Source organism: Accipiter gentilis, chromosome 20 (genome assembly GCF_929443795.1).
Source record: "Accipiter gentilis chromosome 20, bAccGen1.1, whole genome shotgun sequence".
NCBI lineage: Eukaryota > Metazoa > Chordata > Aves > Accipitriformes > Accipitridae > Astur > Astur gentilis.
The window spans coordinates 12,704,225-12,728,478 of record NC_064899.1 but is presented as its reverse complement, the minus strand read 5'-3'; the positions used below and the strand labels follow the sequence as shown (position 1 = coordinate 12,728,478).

General features: G+C 42.7%; 1 protein-coding gene across 2 annotated transcripts; it reads left to right on the top strand.

Moving 5' to 3' along the window:
• The first annotated feature begins 44 nt into the window (after window positions 1-44).
• On the top strand, window positions 45-19,759 carry LOC126048589 (MARVEL domain-containing protein 3-like). 2 transcript variants are annotated; one of them, XM_049823788.1, is made up of 4 exons: window positions 45-129; window positions 1,398-1,553; window positions 4,966-5,135; window positions 18,903-19,759. In XM_049823788.1, the coding sequence occupies exons 2-4, from the start codon at window positions 1,438-1,440 to the stop codon at window positions 19,607-19,609; spliced, it is 993 nt and encodes a 330-aa protein (XP_049679745.1). In that variant the 5' UTR covers window positions 45-129; window positions 1,398-1,437; the 3' UTR covers window positions 19,610-19,759. The 2 variants fall into 2 exon arrangements, with proteins under 2 accessions (XP_049679745.1, XP_049679744.1); XM_049823787.1 differs by having other exon boundaries at window positions 4,948-5,135.
• Window positions 19,760-24,254: the final 4,495 nt, after the last annotated feature.

The following is a 24,254-nucleotide window of genomic DNA, read 5'->3' as shown; positions in this document are numbered from 1 at the left end:
CGCCGAGGGCCGGCCCGCCGCAGCAGGGAGGCGCGGCTGAGGTGGGCGGCCGGGCCGGCGAAGGGAGGGCGGGCCCGGCTGCTCCCAGGAGCCACAGCTGGGAGGGCCGGAGCTCGGCGCTCCCCTCAGGTGAGGGGCGGCAGGGCCGGGCCGGGCCGGGCCGGGATGGGGGGCTCGCTGGCTTTCGCCGCCGGGGCGCCGAGGGACGGGGCGGCCTCAGAGGAGCGGGCGGAGGGGAAGCGCGGGGCCGGCGGGTGGATGGCGAAGGCCGCGACTCGTTCCCCGGCGGGACGTGGGGAGGTGCCCGCGGCCCCGGCTCCGAGGCCTCAGGCCGAGGCCCCGCCGGCAAGGCCGCTCCCGGGGGGGCGAAGGGGGTTTGGGCTTTTGCTGTCGTGGGCCTGAGGCGACGGGACCGGCGCCAGAAAGCGCCCGCGGGAAGAGGAGCTTCTGGCTTCTGCCCGCAGCAGGGGAGCTGAGCTCCCCCGGAGGAAGGCACCGTCTCTCTCTTTGTTAGCCGTAAACAAGTGAAAAATAATTCATTTCTTTAGTGACACCCTAAGGAGACGGAAGGGAAGTCGTTAGGCAAGTCCTCAGCTTGCTCAGTCAAAATTAAATCGACTGCAGGCACTTCTGCAGTAGTGCTGAAGGGCTGTGACGAAGGCAAATGAGAATAAAGGTTCCTTAGATGCTTAAACTCTGTGTTTTCCTGTTTTACAGGTTTGGGCTTAAGCGTACTGCACTTGAAAGGGTAAAGTCGCTTTCAGGAAATAACATCCCTGTAATATTTCATACCAGGTTATCAAGGGCGTATCTTCTCACCAACTTATCTTTGGCCCAGCACAGCTTTGCCCGTACCTAGTGTTTATCCAAATCACAGGCGACGTTTGGTGCTGCATCTCTTTGCACCAACGGACAGTGCAAAACTGTCCAGGACAAAGAAACTTCCAGGACAAAGGTCACAGCTTGCGCTTCCAGGTTTGCCCTGCCGTCAGTGGCAGTTGTGTGCACGCTCGTGCAATGCGCTGGTGTTTCCTGGGCTTAATACTTTATGTAAGGGGCAACGTTAGAGAAGCCACGATTCGTGTGCTTAGTGGACACGATGCTTTGTCCTTGCAGCAAAGGTAGGAGAGTCAGAGCGGACCGAATTAAAAATAAGCTAAGCGCAATAAATGTTGAATATAGAAACATTACAATTACTCGATGAATAGGAAAATGTAAAGAAAAACTTTCTTCTTTAATGAAGTTGCTTTACTTGTAGTTTAAAGGGTTTTACTTCCTTCGCTTCTTAAGGAAGTCTGTACCAAGTCTTGAATCAGCATGAAATGGATGGGAGTGCTGGTAAATGAGTAACTTTAAGTAGAGCTATAAAATGAATGAGTTTTATTTCTCTGGTTCAGGAAGTTATTTTAGAGAGAAAGACTACATGTAAGAAACAAGATGTCTCATGCCGGGAGACGATACCAAGACAAGCAATACGGGCACCATGAGAACCATGGATCTGATAGATACGAGGAAGACAAAAGAGCGAGAAAACCATACCCGTACAATGCAAGGTATGTCTTTATCACCTTAAAGAAACGTATCACAGCAGGTCTATAATGTCTGTCATCTTTGTTTGCTGTTAAATACCTCCATATTACAATAGTGAAGAAATCATTTACTCAGCCTTGAAATTGTGAAGCGTGCCACATTTGGAATCAGGGAGCTATTTTACACTTAGAAATTTGATGTTTTTCTTTGTATTGAGCTCAAGAGGGGGTAGAAACATAGGCTGCGTGACACTGGCAGAGATGTGAATTTCCTGGGGTTATCTGGATCAAGTTGGGTCACAAGTAGGTGAAGTGTGGCCATGTGTCTTAGTCCCTGAAGAGGCTGGTCAGCAGGTGACAGCAAGCCATGGCTTGTCCCAATATGCATTGCTTAAATAAGAATGTTATGTGACTGAGGCCCGCACTGGGACTTACTGAACTCCCAGGTTGCTCTAGTTCAGCTGCGAACGAGTTCATATTAATCTAACTCAAAATTAATTTCAGTAGTTGCAGTCAATAAATGAGTACTTGTTTATGTGTCTAGGGCTGTTTGCGGCTCTTGATAGTGGGTCAGCCCCCATCAGCACAATAAGCAGATCAACTAATAGGTTTGGAGTGACAAATTAACTCCTAGGATATTACAAGTCTCCTTCCAGCCTGGCCAGCCTGCAGCATATTGGATGCAAGCTTAGGCCGTTTTCCTTTAAGGGCGTGCCAGTGACTGCATTGTAGGAGAGAGGTGTGTAGTTCTAAACACCACTGGCAAATTGGCCATGGCAGTGAAGTGTTTGTCACTCCTATTTAGTCTCTGAGGGTATGATTGTAGGGCAATTTAAGAATAGAGGCAAAGAGGGAGAAGAGATAAATAGAACTAAGATTGTTGAAAAGCTGAAATACTGAAGTACTCCCTGATAATATGCATTTTAGCAAGAAAAACAGGATGAGAATAAAAGCAGCAAAGAGCACTGTGTGGACCAGAAGGAGTACTTATGGCTAAGTATAAAAATTTGGATGGTGGTAATCCTATTGCATTATGAAAATAGCTAATGAATTTTTCTTCTGTCTCTCAAATCATGAAAAATTGGAGAGAAATAGGAACAAAGTTCATCAGAGGCTGAATGACTGTCCTTAGCAAAAGCAGAGATCAGGAAGGCATATAGTTAAATTATCTTGAACATATTAGAAGTGAGAGCAGCAAATGCCAGGAATGTGTTAATTGCACTGTGGAGTGTTAAAAAAAACAAAAAAAGGGGTTGGGATTTTGTTGGGGGTTTTTTTGGTGGTTGTTTTTTTTTTTTATATATATATATATATATAGCATAATATAAGCAATGTGTGGACAGATAAGTATAAATTAAACCACCACTTCTTAATAAAGCACTTCACTGGACATCTTGTTTTTGCTTTAGTTTTAAATGACTGGACATAGAGACTGAAAATTGGTGGACGGACTGTAAGGGCCAACAGACTGTCCCTGTATCCACCGGGGGTTAGAGGAAGGGAAGCTGCAGCTACAGATCTGTAATAGCTATGGAGATAATTCTTAGAGTCAAGCTGAGAATCTGGGGGGCACCAGACGTCACTACAACTAATCAAAAAACTTTTCCATCAGTTGTTTTGATGGAGTTTGGCTTAACCTAACAGCATTTCCCCTGCTTAGCAATCACAACAAAACCAGCTGCTTTTGTAAGGAAATTTCAGTATTTTGGTGAAGTCCTATGTTGATTGACCAACAGACCTCCAGATACTATAATGAAATAGATAGGAAGAGTTTTCTGGAAGCCATAATTTGGGTGCCTAATGCTTTCATCCCTTACGAGCAAGACTTTCTAGCCAGAGTCTTTCTCTTTCCAAATGCATTTCTGTCTGAAACTCCTATAGCAAGGTTCCTCTCATTGCTGAGGAGAAAGAGTTGCATTACCCAGAACTGGAAAGTCGTGAAGAAAAACAGGAGCAAAGGTGGCCAGAATAGGCCATTGTGAGAAAAAAAGCATCTAAAAGAAAGATTTTTTTTTTTCCTAATTGTACTGTGTTGCTAAACATTAGGGGGTTTTTATTTGTTTTGATTTGTTTTCTGGCAAGTAGCAGGATACAATAGAGAGAAGCAGCTGCATCAGAAGTACCAAAGGGATTGCTTTCAAGTTAACTGGAAGTCTTATAAATCACAGAGCTTATTTAATTTATGTGACACAGCTGCGCAGGATGCTTTGGTGGTTGCACAAGACACAGGACAAAGGTCAGAAAAATCAGAAATCTTTCAGCCAAATAGAGCTGTTGGCAACAGCATGCGGAGATGTTAGCATTGGTCTTGTTATTGAATGTCTTAATTAAAATGTAGAAACTACAAAGAACATGATTTAATGTGGATGAATGAGATAATACTTGTAAGTTGAATCTGGAATTGGATGAAGATAAACCTTATTGAAGTGCAGTGATACTAGGAAACAAAACTACAGTTGAAAATGCTGATCAGTGGATAAGAAATTCAAGATAAAAACTGAACAGGAAGATGACTTTTAAAAATAGTAATGCTGAATGAGACTTAAAATACCCTCTAATAACAAACTCATCCAGCTGTACCTTGAAAAAGACAAGCTTCAATTCTCCTTCAAATGAGGGAGAACATTTAGATCAGACCAGACACTTACAATTTACAGCCAATAAAAGGGAAAACTGCACTTTTCCCATAGAATAATCTAAATCTCACCAACCTTAAAAATCATCCGGCTTCAGATGTGGAGCTGTATGTCATTGCAGCAAAGTGGACAATTCGATTTTGAAGTATACAAATGAAGAGTCTGATTGGAGACACAAGAAACTGATTTTTGGGGAGTTGATTTTAGATTCCTTTTCAAATATCATCAAAGACCTCAAAAAAAAAAAAAAAAGAAATATTCATATAGGAAATTTTTTCCCCCACTTTAAAGTCTTTATCTGTTTCTTTTAACAGCTTTTGTTCTTTTAAAAGGCATCTTTGTGAGACACGGTAATTAGAAGTATAAACTTGACAAAGCTTACCCGTGAAATAGTTGTGCTACTTTACACATTTATTATGTGAAAATAATTATCATTTTTATTCTCTGGGTTGCTGTGGCCTAGCTAAAAATGTTTGGTTTTCATGAAAAAGCTGTTACTTGTTTTTATGAGAACAGGAACTCTCCCCACACCCTCCTCCTTGCTACCTTTTGCAAGTACCGTAAACAATTCAGCCAGCCTACTCAGTGAGTGCACAGTTTTCCAAAATAAGAACAATCAAGTGCAAATATCCTTGTGAATACAGATTTATGCAAGTATTTGGGATATTTGCTTTCAAAACACGCAAGCAAAAAAGATGAGATACCTATGAGTAAACTAGCATCTGCCAGTTTCTCATGTGCTAATGTTCAGGAGAGAGCAGGATTGAATTAATATACATTAGTCGTTTACTCCATTGTAGATCAACAGAAGACATCCGAGGTGGCCAGCACTCAAGGACTTCTACTGATTGCTTAGACCCTTACTCTAAAACCTCAGGAGCAGCACGGGAATATTTTGGCCCACCACCAGAGTGTTATCCTCCCAAGGAAACCTTCTCAATGAAGTGTTCAAAGGTATGCACAACAAGAGGTATGTGAGATTCTTATTGCCTGCCATCCGCCCATCCACCTTCTTTGTTTAGAAGCACAACAAAGTGAAGCTAGAGGAATATTAAAAAAAACCAACAAACAACAAAACAAACTGGGAGAGTTAATGAATGGCATAACTGTGGGTAACTAGCACGTTTTAGACATCTAAAAGAAAGATTTACAGAGATATTGAGATAGTTGAAAATGCATCTCCAGAGTATGCATCCATAGCATCAGAGTGGGTCATGTGTATAATCGCCCAGGTTGTGCAGCAGGAGTTAACCTTTGGGATTTAGGAGTAAAATAGATATTTGCATCTGTAGGCAATTTAAAGATGGCTGTTGAAGATTTGATGCTTGTTTACTTCGGACACATTCTTCTCAGACTTGTTATCAACTCTGGATTTAATCCAGTCATCACTGATACATCTTTATAAAGCAACATTGCAGGAGACAAAACTATTTTATGGACATGAATCCAATAAAACAGCTCTTGAGAAGTAACTTGGTTTTTTTCATAGCTAGAAAGTGACTACAAGAGGCAGAGAAATGCGCACTAATGTGGGAAGAAATCAGCCTTAATACTTAGTAAACTTGTTCCCATAAACTGAAAAAAAAAAAGTCGCTGAAATACCCATTACTCCTTTAAAGTTTTTCCTTTTCCAGGACAATGAGCATTCTCACCTTGTTTGTAGGAAAGGTCAACTGCAGTCTGAGTTGAAACTTGCAGTTAGGTGCAAAGTCTTTGACCGAAGTCTATAAACAGCCTTTCAGTGTCCTCCAGCAGCAAGACAAATGAAGAGTTTAGCTGTTGGAAGTAAATTAAAATACATGATGTTAGATTATTTCTTCAATCCATGAAGGAAAGTTAAATAACACACTCAGTTTGCTCTTAGTATTTCTCTGTATGTGAATATGTGAACAGTTTTAAGAGTGAGCTGAACTATCTTCTCTTATAAATATGTTCTGTGTATTTGTATGCAGTTTGTTTTTCATCCTGAGGAGATTTAACTCGAACAGTTAGCAGAGCGTATTTAATGATACAGAGTCATACTGATATTTTATCCACAATAAAATTGTATCAGCAATTTCTTCTTCAACAATACTAAATTATTTTAATTTGTCTGAGAAGCTCTAGAAAACTCCATGCCTTATTTTATCACAGCTTTAGAAAAATGAAGTGGCAAATTATTTTTAGTTTTCAGTTTCACTGGTTGTTTAGACTTATGGATAGCTTACTATGACTTGCTGGTTTTTTTTTTTCCCTGCGTTTGCTTCTCATTATTTCAGTGCATTAAACATCATTAACATTTTCAAAATGTCCTAGTTTTGGATGCATCAGTTGACAATGATGATTTCAATCCCACCCCTCCCCCATGTATTGCTCAGTGTTTTCCAAAAATTTCATGCCTGAGCTTGCAGTGGAGGAGGGAAAAGAGATCATGTAGAAAATAAACCCTTTTATTAGCAGTTTTATTTCAAAAAATGAAAAGATATTGGAAGTTGATAAGATTAGGACAATGTTACTCCCCTGTTTAATTTTTTAAAGTACCAAGATTTAGCAAAATTTCCTACAATAGTTTTGCAGAATTCTGTATTCCCTGCAGTCAGTAAATGTTATAAATGAAAAGCAACATGGATTGTTTTCTAAGAAGCTAGTACATGTGAGCTACAACTTCTTACAGCATGAAAAAAATTCCCGTGAATACTTCTTAACCATCTTTTTCTTTTGCCAATGATTTATCAGCACTCTAGTGAAATTACCCCTTCCCAGTAACCATAATTCTAAAATAGGCTAGTATCAAACAAGGCCAGGAAATCAAGTGATGTACCACCATCTTTTGCAAAGCAACAACTGAAATGTGAACCTTAGTTTCTGACTGCGCATCACTCTGCTTTCACTATGGTTTTTGAGGGTTTTTTTCTTTTTTCTTTTGCCGAGCAAATATACTTACGATCTTTGTGCATATTGACCGGTTTGGCAAAGTAGAGAGGAATTCTAAACAACCAGAGCTCTGAAAAGTATTTGCTTCACCCAGATACTGCCCTCTTCATCCATGCTTTTCACCAGCAATATCCCCAAAAGCTAAAGCCGAGTTTCAGAAACAGGCAGTTATTTTTTCAGGGATGCTTCGAACACCTTAGCTGCAAGCAGCAGCATAAAAAAGGACATCGTTCTCCTATCTTTGTTATTTCCACCTTCCTTCCCTAATCTGCACCCCCTTGTTTTTTTCCTACAACCATCTTAAGAAAATAAACCCAACCCAAATATAACGGAAGAAACAATTGATACTGACCCCTTTTGCTGGTAGGAGCATTTGATACCATCTAAGAAACTTCAATACATTCTGCTCCTTTTTTATCCTTTCATCTTGAAAACAGGAGGAAAAAGGTCTGTTAAAACGTTATATGAGCAATACCTTTTCAAAGTCATTCAGGTAGGATCACGTGGCTAGCCGTACTGGATCATACAAGGTACCTAATTACGCATCCTCTCAAACAATGTACTAGACTGCAAATTTAGGAAGACCATCAGAGTTTGGATCAGTAGAGAGTGAGCTGTCCTCTGGAATACTCTCCAAACTTCTGATTGGTAGAATTTTCTTAATTGGAAAACTGCATTCACTTCTGTTATGTTTGATACCTTTTAACAGACCTATCAAATTTGATTAATCCTTTTCTGAATCCCCTTTTGAATGTTTGGCCTCCATATTACCTTATGACAAGGAGTTCCACAGTTTCTTTGTGCCACTTGAAGAGGTACTGTTTTGTTCCTTAAAACATTTTAAAGAAGTTGTCTCTGATTCTGGTGGTATTCAAACTCCCTAATGGTAATCTCATATATGTACCTTCTTCATGAGATTTATGATTTTGGAGTGAAGTCTTCCCTTCCTCCCTGTCACTGTGCTCCTATTGCTTCTTCATAATTGAAGAATGATCAGTTCTATCCTTATCAAGAGCGAAGTCTTTCCAGTTCTGATTAGCTTGCCAGCCTTATACCTTTTCCAGATCCTTTGCACTCTTTTGAGATGGGCTGACCAGAACTGCACTCACAATTCAAGATAAATTCCCAAAAGAATCAGACATCTGCGTAAAGGTTCTGGTTCTGTAGTTGTATCCTAATGCTTCCTAGCTGTTCATGTGGTGTTTGACTATCAGTGAACCAATAAAAAACCTGGTGTCTTTCCTGAGTGGAAGTGATTTGTTCAGAGCCCATCTTTGTGCTCTGTTGATGGGATGGGGGTGGTGTGTTTGTGTATGTACATGAAGTGTTTGGTTGATTATTAAACACTGATTTCATTAATTTCTCATTCAAAAGCTTGAGCTCTCAGCAGCCTACCAATTTTACAGTTGGCAATCATGAAGAATTTTTTTGTGATTATTATTAAAACAGACTTCACCATCTCACTTTTCAGTCTTTTCAATTTCTTAGTCTGTGCATCTACCATAGTTTTTTGGTATGTACCTTTGAGCTGAAGTTCTTTGGAGTCCCCTCTTACAGCTCTTTGGGCCATGTTGCAGAGCAGTCTCAGGATGCACAAACTATATTTCCTTTGGATAAAACTAAATGAGAGGGTGAGCTTTAACTACTAGCCGGCACTCTGTCCTTTGAACCAAACTAGAGCTAAAATGAAGTACTTGTCTCTCCCCAGAAAATGCATATCATGTAGCCCCTAGGTCTTCAGCTCCAACTGTTTGATTCTACAGACCCACTCCCATTGCACTGCTAACACGGGCATAACTAGTGACAGGCAGCACAAAACAGAGGCTTCTCTCTTAACTCTATTTCTTTGAAAAACTAGTTGTTTCCTCTTAATCTTCATTTTATTTTAACCACTACTAACCTGTGAGAGGATCTTTTTATCCCACAGGAGCTTGTGTCATTTAAGAGCACTACCACTTGGATTGCCTTTCTTCATATATCTGCTCATGCTTTCAAATGACTTTCCTCTAACAAACTATTGACTCTTCCCTGCTATGTGATCTTTATGTCTAGTTTTTCTATGTTTTTTTTCATAGGGATGTCACACTTGTGGATCTGCAGATTACAGATTCAAAAGGCAACAGAAACACAGAAGTCTGCCACCTTCTGTTTCTGTAGTAGTGAAAGTCACTTGAGGAACAGCTTATAGACTGGTGTCAAGCTGCCTAGATGCTCTATATAATTATATGGGAATTGGACATAAACCGTTTATGATAAAGACAAACCTTTCATCAGCTAAGGAACTACTGCTTGCAACAGCCATTTCTTACAACTTATGCACAATAGTGCGTGCCATTTAAAGCAGCGCACATTGAAAACAAGAGGTTTTGGCCTGGGGATACTTACAGATTAAATTCTTTCAGAAGAAAACATTCAACTTGCTTTTCACAGCAAAGGTAAAATTTCTGTAGTTCTCTCTTTTGTGTGGAAAAACGAAATCAGTAATCACACTTGCCTTTTAAAGGACCCCCCCTGGGTCCTTTGCAATTATAACCAGATTCCGTGCTTTTTCTTACCAGAGGGAATGAAAGACACGTTCAAGGCTGGCTGCCATGGTGCTTCCTTTACCTTAGAGAGAGCAAAATCTTGAACCCAAGAGCGAATTGCTGATCTTAAACTGGTCATAGATATTTGGTCACTTGACCTTGAAAACTTTTCATTTTCTTTTTATTATGTATATTGGTGTGAAAGAGGTAAAACAATGCAATTCCAGGATAATGCTTCCTTTAGTTTTGCTTAAACAGTGAAGGCAAACTAAGTTTCTCCCATCTTCAGTCAGTATGTGATTCAGGAAACACCTGCATTTTGCCTTCTATAGAATTGTACCGTGCTGGTCATAATTTCTGAGCTAGTAATTTATTTTTTTTTAATTCTTAACCCACTTGGCATTTAAGGGAGACAGCACTAAAAAGGTTAGAAAACAGTTTGTGGGGGAGCAAGAATAATTGAATCCCTGTTCTTTGCTGCCATGAATACAGCTTTGCACCATGAATAGTGTCAGATTTCTTAAGCATATTGTAGGCACTTTCAAACAATCATGCCTTTAGCCTACATTCTAACATCCACAATTGTTAAAACCTTCAGACCAGTTTCCTCTCAGAAAAAGATAGCATTATGGTTTGTAACAACAAGAAAAGTCTCCAATTTCAAGCATAGCCAGGAGGAAATATCAAACTGAATTTATTTGGAGGAGGAAATAGAATTAGGGAGGAACAATGACTTTCTCCAGGATATATTCATGCACTAACAAGCCAGCTTTAATTCAAATGTAAACATCTATAAGCTTTTGTTTTACAAACCCAGTATAATTTTTTTCCTGCAGCTATGCCTGCTGGCAAATACTGATAGACTGGAAAAAATACTGAGATGAAAAGTCACCCTAAACACAGGGTTCACACTAGTAGACACTTGGTTTGAGTTATGTTGCTGTTCATAACTATTATACTGCTGCTATTATGTTGCTCTATTACATCCTGATACCATTCTACTTGGAGTCAGATGTGGGAGCAGGAGGGGAGAATTATTTTCAGAGTGCTTGTATCCCTTGTGGCGATGTTGGGGGAGAAGAGTGGTCTGCAAGAGGCATTGCATTGAAGAACTTCTGTAGCTTCAGTTATGTATGTTCAAAAAAACTGAAGGGCAATTAAATGTGCATAATACAGGTAACTTTGTGGATGAAAACAAGCATTTGACAAGTATGTTCAGTAGTACATGTTAGATCTTTTCTGTAGTGGTCAGCAGGATACTTACATTTCTGTGGAGGCACCCAACAAGATTAGAAATTCCTGTATTCTGTAGTTACCACCTTCACATTTTGCCCCTATTGTCTGCCATGTTTAGCTCCTTTAAATTATGCTCAAAGCTGTCATACACTGTTCCTGTGGCAGTTAATTTCAACATATTTCTGCTGTAAGAAGGGAGCGCTAAGGTCCCCTATAGTCTCACTGTAATCAGATGGCTTACCCCTCCTATCTGTTACAAAGTATATTTTAAATACAGTGTGGCTAACAGACTGAATTTGCCATTGAGTTTTTTAATCTTGTAATTGTGAAGACAGAGGATATTAGTAGCGAGAATTGGATGGAGCTGTACAGATTAAAATAATCCCAGTTACTCAAAATGCTTTATTAAAATTGCACAGTAACAAGATACAGTGACAGACCTGCAGATAACCTTTCTGTTCTGAAGTTAAAGTATTTCACTCGGAGGTAAGTCCTGTTTGCTGTGAAATGCAAATGGCCATGAGCCGTTAGCTCTATAAAAACATGGGGGGAGAGCTACACTAGTTGCAGATGCCAAACGTGGTCTTTAGCAACTTCATATGCATATGTTGCTCTGTCAACATATGCAACTTCACTCTGCCCACATCTTTATGTCAAATTTTTTTCATCCACCTTTTGGCATTGTGCTAACATGTACACTATTGTTTTTAGAGAGGGGAGAAATACAACTGAGAAGACTCACTTAAGTGTGCAGGGGAAGATACTGGCAAAGTTGATATTAGCTGTTAGGTATGTGTTAGACTCTAGTCCGTGCTTCTTAACTAAGATTTCCCAGTGAAGTCTGCTCTTTACCAGTTGCATCATCTAAGACCACTGGGTTTGCCTTCCCCACATCTGACACAAATTCTGGGGACCAAGAAAAGTTTTTCTCATTAAGAAGTGGCTCTCAAAGCTAATTAATACAGCAGACTGACTATCTATTGAATATAGCTGTATTTCTTGAGCAGGCAATCTTAGCTCATTTAAAGCAGAAAATCCACCCAGTCAGGAATGTTGCTCACCAAGTGCGACAACTGACAATTGGTAAAGTGAATGAGAGGCCTAGGTTCACGGGTGCCTCCGACCTGACCTACCTCCTGCCAGATTATGATTACTTAAAGAGAAATAACACCCCAATCTTTGTACTTTCTAAAGGCAGCTCAGTTTTGCTTCAAACAGAGGGAGTGTCTATGGAAAGTTGGCCTAAGGAACAAAAGCGTTTGTTTTCCAAACTTTTTAAAAAAAAAAAAACTCCTGCAAGTTTGTTTCGATACCAAGATAATTGTTCACTACTTGAAAGAACTATGGGTACATTAGGAAGAAAAAAGGCTGTTTCCTGAAACGCAGAACATGAGGTAACCATGCAGAGACCTACCAGTGCTACAAATATATGTACAGTCTTTTACAGCCATTTTGTTTAAATCGCTATTGCCAAGTGCTATAGTTTAATGCAAGACCTTTTGCTTCCCGCCCTCTCCAAAATTGTGGAAGATGACTCACGCTTGGTTAACTGGAGAGAAATCAAGAACATGCTAGAAGTGATGCTTTAAGGAACTACTGGGAACAAAGTAAATGCAGACAGGGGCTGGGTTGTACTGAAACCATGTCTTGGTGGCAAGTAAATCTTAGTGTCATACAGTGGTGGGAAACTATGGGGGTAGAGGCTGATGCAGTAGTTCTACAAATTAAGTCCACCCTTTCCTGTGAAAAATGGGATAGCACTGTTTAGAGGATGGGAGGGTATTAAGCAGAAGGAATAGAGCAGGTGGGACAGTAGTTCTTTAAGGGAAGATGATACACAGGAAAAACAGGACAATACATTTGGATCTGAGCACTCTGATTGTGAATGTAAGGCTTCTCTGAATCATTAAAAACAAGGCTGGTCATCCTTTGAGATTTCCTAATGGAGTGATTATCTTAACTAAAGAGGGACAACTTATTAAAAGACAATAATAATGTGTCTTTCTAGAGCACATGAATCATTTAATTTTTCCAGTTTTTAACTAGTTTTCCATTGATTTCCAGTAAGACGGATATCTCAAATGAGCATAAATGTGTTGGGCACTCACTTACGTGCCATTTAAAGTCAGTTGGCTCTCAGTATGTAGCTCCCTTGGGTCCTTTGAAAAGCCAAGATTCTGTTGGTGTTACATTGCCCAACTCCTGTGTTTTAGGGTTGGGTTGTGTTTTTTTCCGCCTTTGAACATTACTCCATTAGGGAGATTTTAGCATAACTCAGTGAAAGCTAAATCCCACCACTGGCTGAGGAACACAGAGACCTACAAAAACAATGGTGAGGTGGGGGCTTGGGGGGGGGAATTGTTTGTTTACGACAAAGCTGTGTATTGCCGTGATCCTGTATCAGTGAAGTTGGTTGGATTCTCGTTACTGGTTTTGTACTGGTATACGCAAGGAAAATAATACCATTAGCAAGATGTTTTAATACTTTGCATCCAAATTTAATATTTTTAATCTGTTGCAACTGTTGTCTCCATTTCATTTCCCTTGTTCAGTTCTCCTCCACTGTTTTGGTTCTTCCCCACTTCTGTTACATTTTTGTCCTCTTCCAAAAGCAGAACAAAACCCCTCTTTCCTTTGACGTTTCCTCCCGCAACTGACTCAGTTTAGCAGAGAGGTGACCAAAGCTGCGCGTTGAGCTGTGCCTTTACTCGCTGGGGAATGCCAAACCTGCACTGGCAAGAGAAGTTCAGCATTTGAGATCCTTTTCAGGACTGACTGCTGCTTTTGTAAGTCACTATATATGGTCAAAATACTTGTCTGCTTCTTTGGAAAAAAAAAAAAAAAACCCAACAAAACAATTACCTCTGAAAAGTGGAAAGCTACCCAAACTGGGAAAAAACCCATAAGACAACTGTCAGTGAGAAAGGCTGGGAGAATGCTTTTTAATGTGTGCGTTGTAGCCTTGAACTCCTCTCTTCCCTTCTCCTGCAGTGACCTCGAACGGGATGTGACACAGGCACCACTGACCTGTGGGGCTCCTACTGCTGCTGCCCTGCCGCTGGGGTCGAGGTGTCCCAGAGGGGCAAGCTGGGCACCCCAGGGTGCCAGCTGGGTACTGCTGGTCTCAGTGGTACGTGGCCTGCAAAGGAAGCAGAGGGAGAAAGCAAGCCATAATGGAGAATGACAAACATAAAATACCTTAGAAGTACACAGGGATGTAAACTCAAGAGGAAAGAACGATACCAAAAGAGTCCATGTGCAGTCAACAGAGGAAAAAAGTGACTCCTGTGCCAAGACGCAGTGGAGGGAGACACTTTGAAGGCCTCCTCTATTAGTCAGGCCTTCGTGGGGCCAGGGGAGTTCAGCAGAAACAGCCAAAACTGATTGTTCTACAGTTTGATTCTTGTCAGCTGCAGAAACATAGGAACAAATGTGAATTGACCATTTTACTTTATGTACGCACACTGCGATCCTGACACCTGAACATTGGGGTCATCCTGCCACAGTGCCTGGATGAAAAAGCCTCTTCACAGCTTCCAACACACGAGACTTGAGCACACAGTTGAATTACTGAGTACCACACAGTCAGCCGCAGTGTAGTTCTGTGAGGCAGAGCATGCAGATTTAACGTCTCATCTCACCTGAAAAGGAGAGTTTCTGGTCTTTCTCCCGTCCTGGCCATGTTATTTCCCCTGCTAAACTCATGCCAGCACGATTGCTCATCAGATATGCTCTGAGTCACTTCAAGCTGCTAAAGTTGCAGGAAAAAACAGCAGCACACAAGAAAAGGGTTGAATCGTTTCCTGCTATTTTAATCTATTAAAACAGCTCTTGGAAGGGCCTAATGCTAGGCCGGAGTTATTACTGGGTAGGGGAGAAAAGTGGTGACGGCCCAGCCACGGGTAGGAACCATTAGAATAAGGTCAGCTGCCTGTGGATCTGTACCCTTAACATCCTGCCTGGCTGCTTTGCTGGATGTTTGAGCCCACTATATGACAGACAACAAAACCACTGATCAGTGGGTTAATACCATGGTAATAGCCCGACATGCACTTGGAATGGAAGGGAAAGAAAAAGTGAATAGTAGATTAATAATATAAATTGGAAGGCTGCTGTTTGTTCTAGCGGGAAGCCTACCCGCAGCAAAAAAAAGACTGGCTTCAAAGTTAACAAGTATGATACATTGAAGTTAGTATCCATTGCAGATTTAGATTTTATGGAATGTATGACACAATTCTCTGGAAAGCTCTGGCAACACCTACTGTCTTCTAGATTGCAGCCGTTCTCACCTTCAGTGCTGAAAAGCAGTTGGAAAGGAAATGGAAATCCAGGCGCCCAGACTTGAGTCTTGTTACTTGCTCAGTACAGAGAGGGTTAGTTCCCAAAGCCAGCTGTTCACTGTGCTAATTTTGATACAAATCAGTAACATTTTAGATAGATAGATCCCAAGATTTTGAACTTGAGAAAGGAGAAAATAACCAAACCAGTGGAGTGCTGAGATTTTCCGACCTTCTGTCATTTTACACTCAAGTCTTGTAATGTGTTCATTGTTGCATGAGATTAGGGAATAGTTGTAGAGGTAAGTAACTTCCCTGTAGGAAGAACTTTGGCAGTCTGGTTTCTGCAGCTGTTAACTCGGCTATAATGTAGCTAACTGGCCTGTGAAAGCAGGAGTGGCAGCACAGACTCAGAAGCGTGGCTTTTAAATCGGCCCTTACTGCCAGCAGCACACTGCTTGACATAGGTCACTGCTGGTATGTGTGTCTTGGCATACCTTGACAGAGCTAAGTTTCAAAACTTAACTGTCCTTTTATTCCTTATTTCTCAAGTCTGTCTATCCTGTTTATACTACTCTAGTAGCATTGGGTATCAGCTTGTAACTGTCAAGTTGCATGAGGCTTTTGGGGTGTCCGGGTCAAGATCTGAACATGCTGTAGGGCTTAATATTTCCATCAAAGCCCTGATGATTGTACAAGGCCTTAGGGTCTTCTACTAATTGTCTGCTGCTTTCACAAACGCTGCTGGCTCTCATTGTAGACCTGTAATTCACACCTTCGTTCTACATACTGCTTATCATTTTAGGATTTTCTTTAATACAGGAGGCTTTGTTATTGCATTATTTTTTTTTTAAAGTTAATCCATGTGATGCAAATAACTGGTGGAGTAACTGCTAATGAGCCTCTCTCCATTGTTTAGTTACTCTAATAATTTCTACAGTGGGCATGTGTGAAAACTGTACAGGTACATACAAAACCTGTCCAACCTGAATGCCCTGTCTAAGGAAATTTTTCAAGCATGCCATTAAAGCATCTACTGCTGCCGTTAAAAACACAGTAGACCTACACTGATCATATTTGTCATCCCATGAGCAAAGAGACACGTTCTGCCAGCTCTACTGTGGTACCAGCAATCAGCTCAGTAATGTTAAAGGGTTGCATACAGAATTTGTGTGAATACATAGGAAGCTTTGGAGCAGTGTCATTGAGGATTGGGCTTAGTTATAAATGTGGGGAGGTTAGCAGCAGGTGCTGACTACTTTGACAACAGAAAATTGCCTTTTCTAAAGCTCAGCAAGATGATTTACAGGAAAAGTTGATGCTCAGCGGGTCAGAGTGCCTCACCAGTGATATACAAAAAGGAAATTCTGAAGACAGCAGTAGAAGAAAGCTGACTGGTCATGAATTTCCAACTTCCAAGTTCCCAAACATATTTAAAATTTATGTTTCCCTTAATCAAATGGTCTTTCCTCCCTGTAGACTTTTAAGAACTGCTTCCTGATGGAGCATCTATGAAATCAGTAGTCGGCCCTTAAAAAGGGAAGTGGCCTTCTGCGTCCAACACCGTCCAAGGGCCCTGAGGACCTAAATTGATTCCCTGTATTTGGAAGGCATATTATACAGCTCAACTGAGCAGACAAAAAATATCTGATCCAGTTCCAATGAATGTCCTGTACAGCTATTACTTTTTCAAAATATTTTGAACAGTCCTGGTAAAGTGATGACTCTGTACCCATTAAAAACATTGAGTCTTTTGGCTGCATTCTTTGAATTTGATACAAGGAATTCCAAATCCTGTCTCATGGACCAAGATTTAAACTTCTCTTTGCGTTTAGCTTCACAAGTATTTCCTTTGAAATATTTGAAGCCTCCTGAACAGATTTGGTAACCAGCATGGTTATTGCCCTGCCTTACAGAAATGGTTGTGTGGAAGGGTCAAGGAAAAGGCATGTTGTCATGCAGAAATCAGCATCACCTCTAAAGAACACATAGACAGAACTGCGCGCTTCGTTCCTCCTCAACAAGAGCACTTTGTCTCCTCTGCCTGCTCTACCTAATTCCTTTTAGGATACGGAATCTATGTACATACGTGTGTATGTATATATGTACACACACACAGGCACACGCAAACTGAAACACGCTGAGCCTCAGATATTCTATTCCCAGGTATTAGCACCATTATCACTGCTCTCCTTTGTGCTTCTGGGATGGTTTGCAAGGCCATGATGTGAATGGGCTCAGTACCTACCTACAGCTGCATTAGCAGAAGTGAGGGGACCAGTCTGGGTATGGGGGAAGCAGGAACTCCTCAAGTGGCCAAAGGCCCTTGTCAAACCATTGCAAGCAACTTCCCGTGACGAGGACGTGGCAGCAGGAAGGTGCTCGTTACCTCAGCCCTCTGTGGGGGGAATAAGAATGGGCAGAATGAGGATATCTGATAATCCTTCATGGTGGCTGTCACTGGCTTTCTTCAGTTAGAAGCATCTGGCAACACAAGAGAGGAATTTGTCTAATTCCCTTGCATGCTGCTTCAGCCCTTTCTTTTCAAGCCCATACAGCCTTGACAGCAACCGAGCCATTGCTAAAGAGGAAAATGCCATGCTGATCAACGTTAGGAGCATAAAATGAAAGTCTGTATGCAAATTGCAGATCCTGCCCCACTTTAAAGACAAATACGGGACCGCTGTGTGGAGCGTCTTACGTTTTTGGCTGTCAGACTGCAATGAAATAATAAGATTCACAATTCTGTAATTAACTTCAGAACTTGAAGAGCAACACGCCTGTTACACTAGGGGTTTTCATTTCCCGAATAGGCAACTCTAGCTGTGCTACCTTTCAACATCCGTCATGTTTACTAATCTTAGTCTGACCCCTAGTGAGCAGTCACAGAATAATCAGATTTATCTAACAGATGCTGCACCTTCCTGACAGGTAACTACCACAAAAAGAAGTCATTTATCCAGGGGCTTGGTTATTTTTTTTTTCCCTTAAAAAACCTTGGTTACTTTTATCAGTAGCATAAAGTAAGAAAAGAAAAGAAAAAGAGTCAGTTCAGAAGTCATAAGGCTTTCTTCTGAAGCTGGGGGTGTGGAAGAGAACACATGACCCGGTATCAAATTCACTTAACTTACCTCTGCATATAAGGTGTTTTTTGTCTCCTTCCCCTCCTCCTTTTTTTGTGCAATCAGGAGCTGCTGCTTCAGATTTATGAAGAGATTTTTATCTCTGAAGGAGATGAAGTGGAAGTTGCATCTGGTTAGATAATAAGTTTAAATTGACAAACACTTAGAAAGACAAAAAAAGGGTGTAAGTTAAAGCAGTAAACACGTTTTAAAGGACCTAAATAACTTGGACAATTTTTTAAGCCATTAGAATCTTCTAGGTTTTTGTCAGCTTTAACCTCAGCATTCTGTTCATACTGGATATTTCTTGCTCAGTGTGCTTATGCCAAGTAGTTAAGGCCAAAATACAATCACTGTGCGCTTGCCTTGGCACTAACACAAGCACAGTAAAATTTTTATGGATTTCTTTCCCTGCATGAAGATCCATTTATCAAGCACACTGACAAATTAAAAAAAGTAATTTGCCAAACCTCTGAAATGTACCCACAAGAGCTTGCGCTTTTTTTTTTTTTTTTTTTTTTTTGAAGTGCTCTTCTGTAGCTGTAGCCGAGAGGACTCTTTCAGTAATGGTGGTCTCTGTCTATGGTTTTGGTGTACTTCTGTCACCCCCAGGTTGCACAAGACTTGATTTTGGTATCTGTTCCCATCTTTCTGCTCCTTACAGGCATTTTGAAGTTTGTGGAAATCACAGTTAACGTCCTGGTGCTGATTTGTGTGGGTGCTGCCCAAGCCTCCGTTGCAGGCTTCACGTCCCTTGGTGGCTTCGGTACTGGATCCTTTAGCCTGAATTCAGCCTATAGCCCCTTTGAAGGCACAGAGCTCCAGGAGGTGAGGGAGCTAGACATGCAGTTCACCCAGATGAGAGCCCCTTGCGTGTACGGTGGAGTCGCCTTCAGCTTAACAGCAGCAGTACTTACCCTCGTCTTCCTCGTCGTGGGGGCAAAACCCATCCAGCAGCTCAAGTTGGGGCTGCTGGTAGGCGAATGTGCCTTCAACCTGCTGGCCGGTGTGGCGTATGTAGCAGCGGTCGGCCTCTACCTGCATTTTGTCAGCCAGGTGAACTCCACAGAAGTTTGCAAGAGGCGCGAGAGGCTGTATGCGCGCCGTGGTTATACCTCCATGAACTGTGTGGTCCAGGGCGGCGACGCGGCTGTCGGCCTTTTTGGTGTCGCTGCCGCCTGTTTGTACTTTGCCAGCTTTGTGGTCTGCATCCTTGCTATCCGAACTGTCCGCGCCTTCCAGAGTCATGCAGCCAAGGCTCAGCACAGCCCCAAAAGTGGCATTAGAGACAGAGGCGTCAGAAACCACCGTGCTGTCCACAGGACCTCTGAAAGCTCCCACAACATCCAGGCTCTTGCCACGTTAGTGTGAAGTCAGCTCTGGGACTGTGCCAGTGAGCTGGGCCTTCAGCAAGGGACAGACACTGGGTGTCGCATGCTAAACAGGCGACCGACCAGTCCACAATATATTGTCCTACAAGGTGCTGAAGGGTATTGACTCACCAAATGTAACAATACTGCTATAACATGATGTAATAAAATTGACATTGAGCAGATGTTTTAACAAGGTTTTTTGCATCAGTCCCTCAAGCTGGACTCTGGGGTTTAAAATGTGTTTGATTGTAATGTTTTCATCCTGCACAGAGCAAATCCAAACAGCAATTTTGGATAACTGCTGTTAACAGGTTGCAACCACAGTGCTGCCAAACTTGTGCTAACAACCACTTCCTTTCCTCTCCCATGACATAAGGAATTGACTACACAGCTGGGATGGGCAGCCTTCAACAGATCCTGCGCCTGTCAATGCATCCGATTGCCTTATGCCACACTGCTCACAAAGCAAAGGACACTCGAGTGCTTTTCTGAATCAGAGCTGAAGCTACACTTGTGACCTGTTTCACTTGGGCTAGTGAAGTATTTCATCTTTTGAGTCACGGGGGGGGGGGGGGGGGGGGGTTGACACACACCAACCATGTGCTCCCTGGGGAATGCTGCTGGGAGGAACTAGCTGCAAGTTCAAAGGCAGCATTTGGGTCCTCCAGTTCCCTACTACCAGTTTTCCCCATTTCACTGAGCACACATCAGAACCTGCAAGGCAGAACATTGGTCAGCTATCAGCTTAGTAAAGATACTGCTTGCTTCTGGAACCACCTAAACAAGGTTTGGCTTGCTGACTCCACAGCCAGTGGTGGGCAGAGCCTGAGTCAGGAACACGCTGGCTGCCCTGGAGTTTTCCATGGGAATGCTGTAACAATGGGAAAGTACATGTGTCCTTCCAATATCTAAACATAGAAAGCATGAGTGAACAGCAGTAATTGTATGCCCCCAGGGTTGAGAAAATAAATTTTAGAGAACATCTTTCAAGAGTCCTTTGTTTGAGGCAGGTGAAATAGATCACTGGTCTTCATAGATGAGGGAGCAAGAAAAAAAGGCTGCTCTTGAAGTACATAAGGTTTGTCAGCTTGAGAGGAGGAAAGACACAATTTTGATTCTGGCTGTGCTCTTGTCTGGCTCAGACTCATTGCCTACATGCGGCTCTTTTGAACCATAGTAGAGCTTATTTATTGTATACTTCATATATAAATATTTACACACACACACATATAGATCTCAAAGGATTATGTTTGAGGTGATAAAAGCCAAACAAGAAAATGTTGTAGTTGTGATTAGAGGTGATTACATGAGCCTTTACAGTAAGTATTTATCATTTATATAATACCTTAAACATCTCTAACACTTTGAACATCAACAAGCTTCATAGCATTATTATGCTTATGAATAGACAGGAGCGAAGAGTTTTTCCAAACTTGCCATGACTCACAGTAGTGATAGAGTCATGAAATTAAGACTTTGATTTCTAGCTCTTTGCCCAAACCCAGACCTTCACTGGTATGCTGTAATCAGCTGGAAGGTCTGTTACAGGGATGTCTGGCACGCAGCTAAAGCCACAGCTAACCACTTGTTAGCCGTTTCTGCCTGCACACTTGTTCCTGCGCTACCTCTACATCTTGCACATTTTGAACACAGGCTTAGTTACATGATGATACACTGTTATTAACTTACACAAAAACCCAAAAAGCAGCACCTTGAAGCGACTCATGCGAAAGATTAGAGAAGGCTGCAGAAAAGAATGTATAAATCTTAACTCGTATGTGTGCAATATGAATTTTAATCTCAGGGCTTCTTACTGTGCCCCATTCATTTTTGAATGCTTGCCTGCCATCACTGTGCAATAGCAACGGTTCTCTGTGAGCGCCGATTCTGTCTCTTTTTTCCCTGTGTGTGTGGTAAAGCCCTCATTTGTTGCAAGGTAATTCAGTCTTTAGAAAAAAGGTGCGCAGAGTTTCCCTGTGGACTATTGCTGTAGTGTTCCTCCCTCAGACACTCACAGTCGAACCATTTTGGGTCCCTTTCCTGTTAACAGGAGCAATGTTACGCATTTTACAAGGAGAGTCCATGCTAGTTATAGGTGCCTGGTTGGAGACTCCTGGCACCCGCTCGCTGCCCCGAGCATCCAGTCGGTCCCAGTCACGTTCTCGCAGCTCCTCACCCAGCTGCCTCCCTGCGCGCACCATCCCCTCGTGTTTCTAACCTCCGCAGCCTCAAGTTGATTCCTTATATCTAATCTAAATCTACCCTCTTTTAGTTTAAAACCCTTACCCCTTGTCCTGTCACTACAGGCTCTGGTAGAGTCTCTCTCCGTATTTCTTATCAGCTCTCTCTATATATTGGAAGGCTGCAATGAGGTCTCTCCAGAGCCTTCTCTTCTCCAGGCTGAACAACCCCAACTCTCTCAGCCTGTCTTCATAGGAGAGGTGTTCAGCCCTCTGATCATTTTTGTGGCTCCCACAGGTCCATGTTTTCGTATACTGAGGACTTCAGAGCTGGACGCAGCACTCCAGGTGGGGGCTCACCAGAGCGGAGCAGAGGGGCAGAATCACCTCCCTCGACCTGCTCGCCGCGCTTCTTTTGAGGCAGCCCAGGATATGGTTGGTTTTCTGGGCTGCGAGCTCACATTGCCAGCTCACATCCAGTTTTTCATCCACCAGTTTCCCCAAGTTCTTCTCCACAGGGCTGCTCTCAATCCCTTCACCACCTAGTCTGGGCTGATACCGGTGATTGCACCAACCCAGATGCAGGAGCTTGCGCTGGGCCTTGTTGGAACTTTGGGAGGTTCACATTGGCCAACTCCTGAAGCCTTGAGACCCTGACAGGTCCCTCTGGCTGGCATCCCTTCCCTTTAACATACCAACTGCACCACTCGGCTCGGTGTCATCCACAAACTTGCTGAGGTGCTGAAGCACCGCAAGCAGAGGGACCACAAAGAAAGCCAAAGCCTGGTGATTTCCCAGCTTCCTGAAAGCTTTGTGCCTCAAATTTGTTTCCTTCCCTGCCACCATGAAGAAAGATCACTAGGAAATAATCACCGAGAGGAAATAAACATCAGTGCCGTTTCCTCCACTCACCTTTATGAAGGGAAGCGTAGGAGAGGAGAGGGGAAAATCCCAGAAATGCTCCGCAGAGGACTAGGGCAGGGAAGAAGGAGCTTTCCTTCCCCTTGGGGTGAAGGGCAAGCCCTATACCATCAGAGCAATCCGAACAACCCTGCTTCCCGACTGTAACAAGACCATGCTTGGCACCCCGTAGCCAACTTGAAAATCTTTACCGTGCAAGCTGGGACGGTGTAATACAAGAGCAGAGATTTCCTGGCACAGACGTATGACTAAGGCTGCAACAGGCTGTCGTCCCCAGCTGCCGCTGCAGGTGGTCCTACCCTCCAGGGCAGATTAGCCTTCCCACCTTCTGCTGCAGATGGCTGTGCCCCACTGTTACCTCTGCGCAGGGACTGCCAGTTAGTAGGGGATGATAATCTGCATTTGGACCAGTAAACAAAGGCATGGAAAATGGCTCCTACCAGCCCTACCATTTCTTTTAGCCTTTCCCTGCCGCCCGCCCCATGCGTGCAACCTTCAGGGTCAGCACTGAAAATAAACTCACCTGTTTCTTTGAAGCAGCCCCACAACCCAATTTCACCTGCAGCCAAAGGACTGCACGCGGTCATCGCCCTCGGTCCCTCTTTGGTGAGAGGGATCCTCAGGGTGTATCCAGTTTGCCTGCTGTGACCACCATCAGCTTGTCACCTGCTGCGAGGGAGACAGTGACCGCAAGGGTCAAACCTGTGCTTCCCCGAGAGGTTGTCTCGTGGGTGGACGGTATGGCCTCTCTCAACCTAAAAGCCTTGGAGGCCCCACCACTGGTGCAGTAAGAAGCCTCCTGGCACGCCAAGCCACTTCTGAACCTTCAAAAAGAGGAATAAAATGGTCGCCATCCCTGGAGATGCTAGGAAATGGAGGCAGGTCGCAGGGTGAACTGGAGCTGCGTGACCAGAGAAAAGCCCCGCTGCAGGTGATGGGTCACAGGTGCAAGGCACTGGGGTGAGCCGAGTAGCTCATTTATCTCAGAGTTACCTGCCAGACTCCCAGCCAGCCCCTTTGGATTTAAACCATCGATTTGTACCTGTCTCCTTCAACGCGGGAGCAAACAGCTTTAGTCAGTCTGAAAGCAAAACCTCCAGCTGAGCTCCCCAGCCATTAACTATCCACAAAGGGACCCCCTCCCCACAGAAGAGCTTTGGAGAAAAACAATCTCTCTTTGAAAAAAAACCCAGAAAATGTGTCTCCATGCCCTAATCTGGAAGGGGAAACAAAGGGCATAAGATATTTAGGATAACTATGTTAAAAAAAAAAAAAAAAAAAAAAGAAAAATTCCACCCCTCTGATTCTGCATCCCACCGCTGAGTAAACTGCCATTAAAATTTCATCATGCTGGATTGTGTACCTTTGAGCACCCGTTTTCCTGAACATCTCCTTTGTTCAAATAATAGTTCATAAAAGTAGTTCAGTCTGGGGGAAATCTTGTCCAGAACAGAGCGAATCAGCATCCAAAGACACAGGCACCTTGTTTCAATGTAAAAGTCAAAATTGTGGGAGGTGAGACTGGAGACGAGAGAGGACATT

Bases quoted from the DNA above. Each gene is read 5' to 3' on its own strand.
- LOC126048589 (XM_049823787.1), top strand. From the start codon at position 1,438: ATGTCTCATGCCGGGAGACGATACCAAGACAAGCAATACGGGCACCAT. The intron at 1,554-4,947 runs GTATGTCTTTAT...AATATACATTAG, and splicing joins CCATACCCGTACAATGCAAG to TCGTTTACTCCATTGTAGAT. The intron at 5,136-18,902 runs GTATGTGAGATT...TGCTCCTTACAG, and splicing joins AAAGGTATGCACAACAAGAG to GCATTTTGAAGTTTGTGGAA.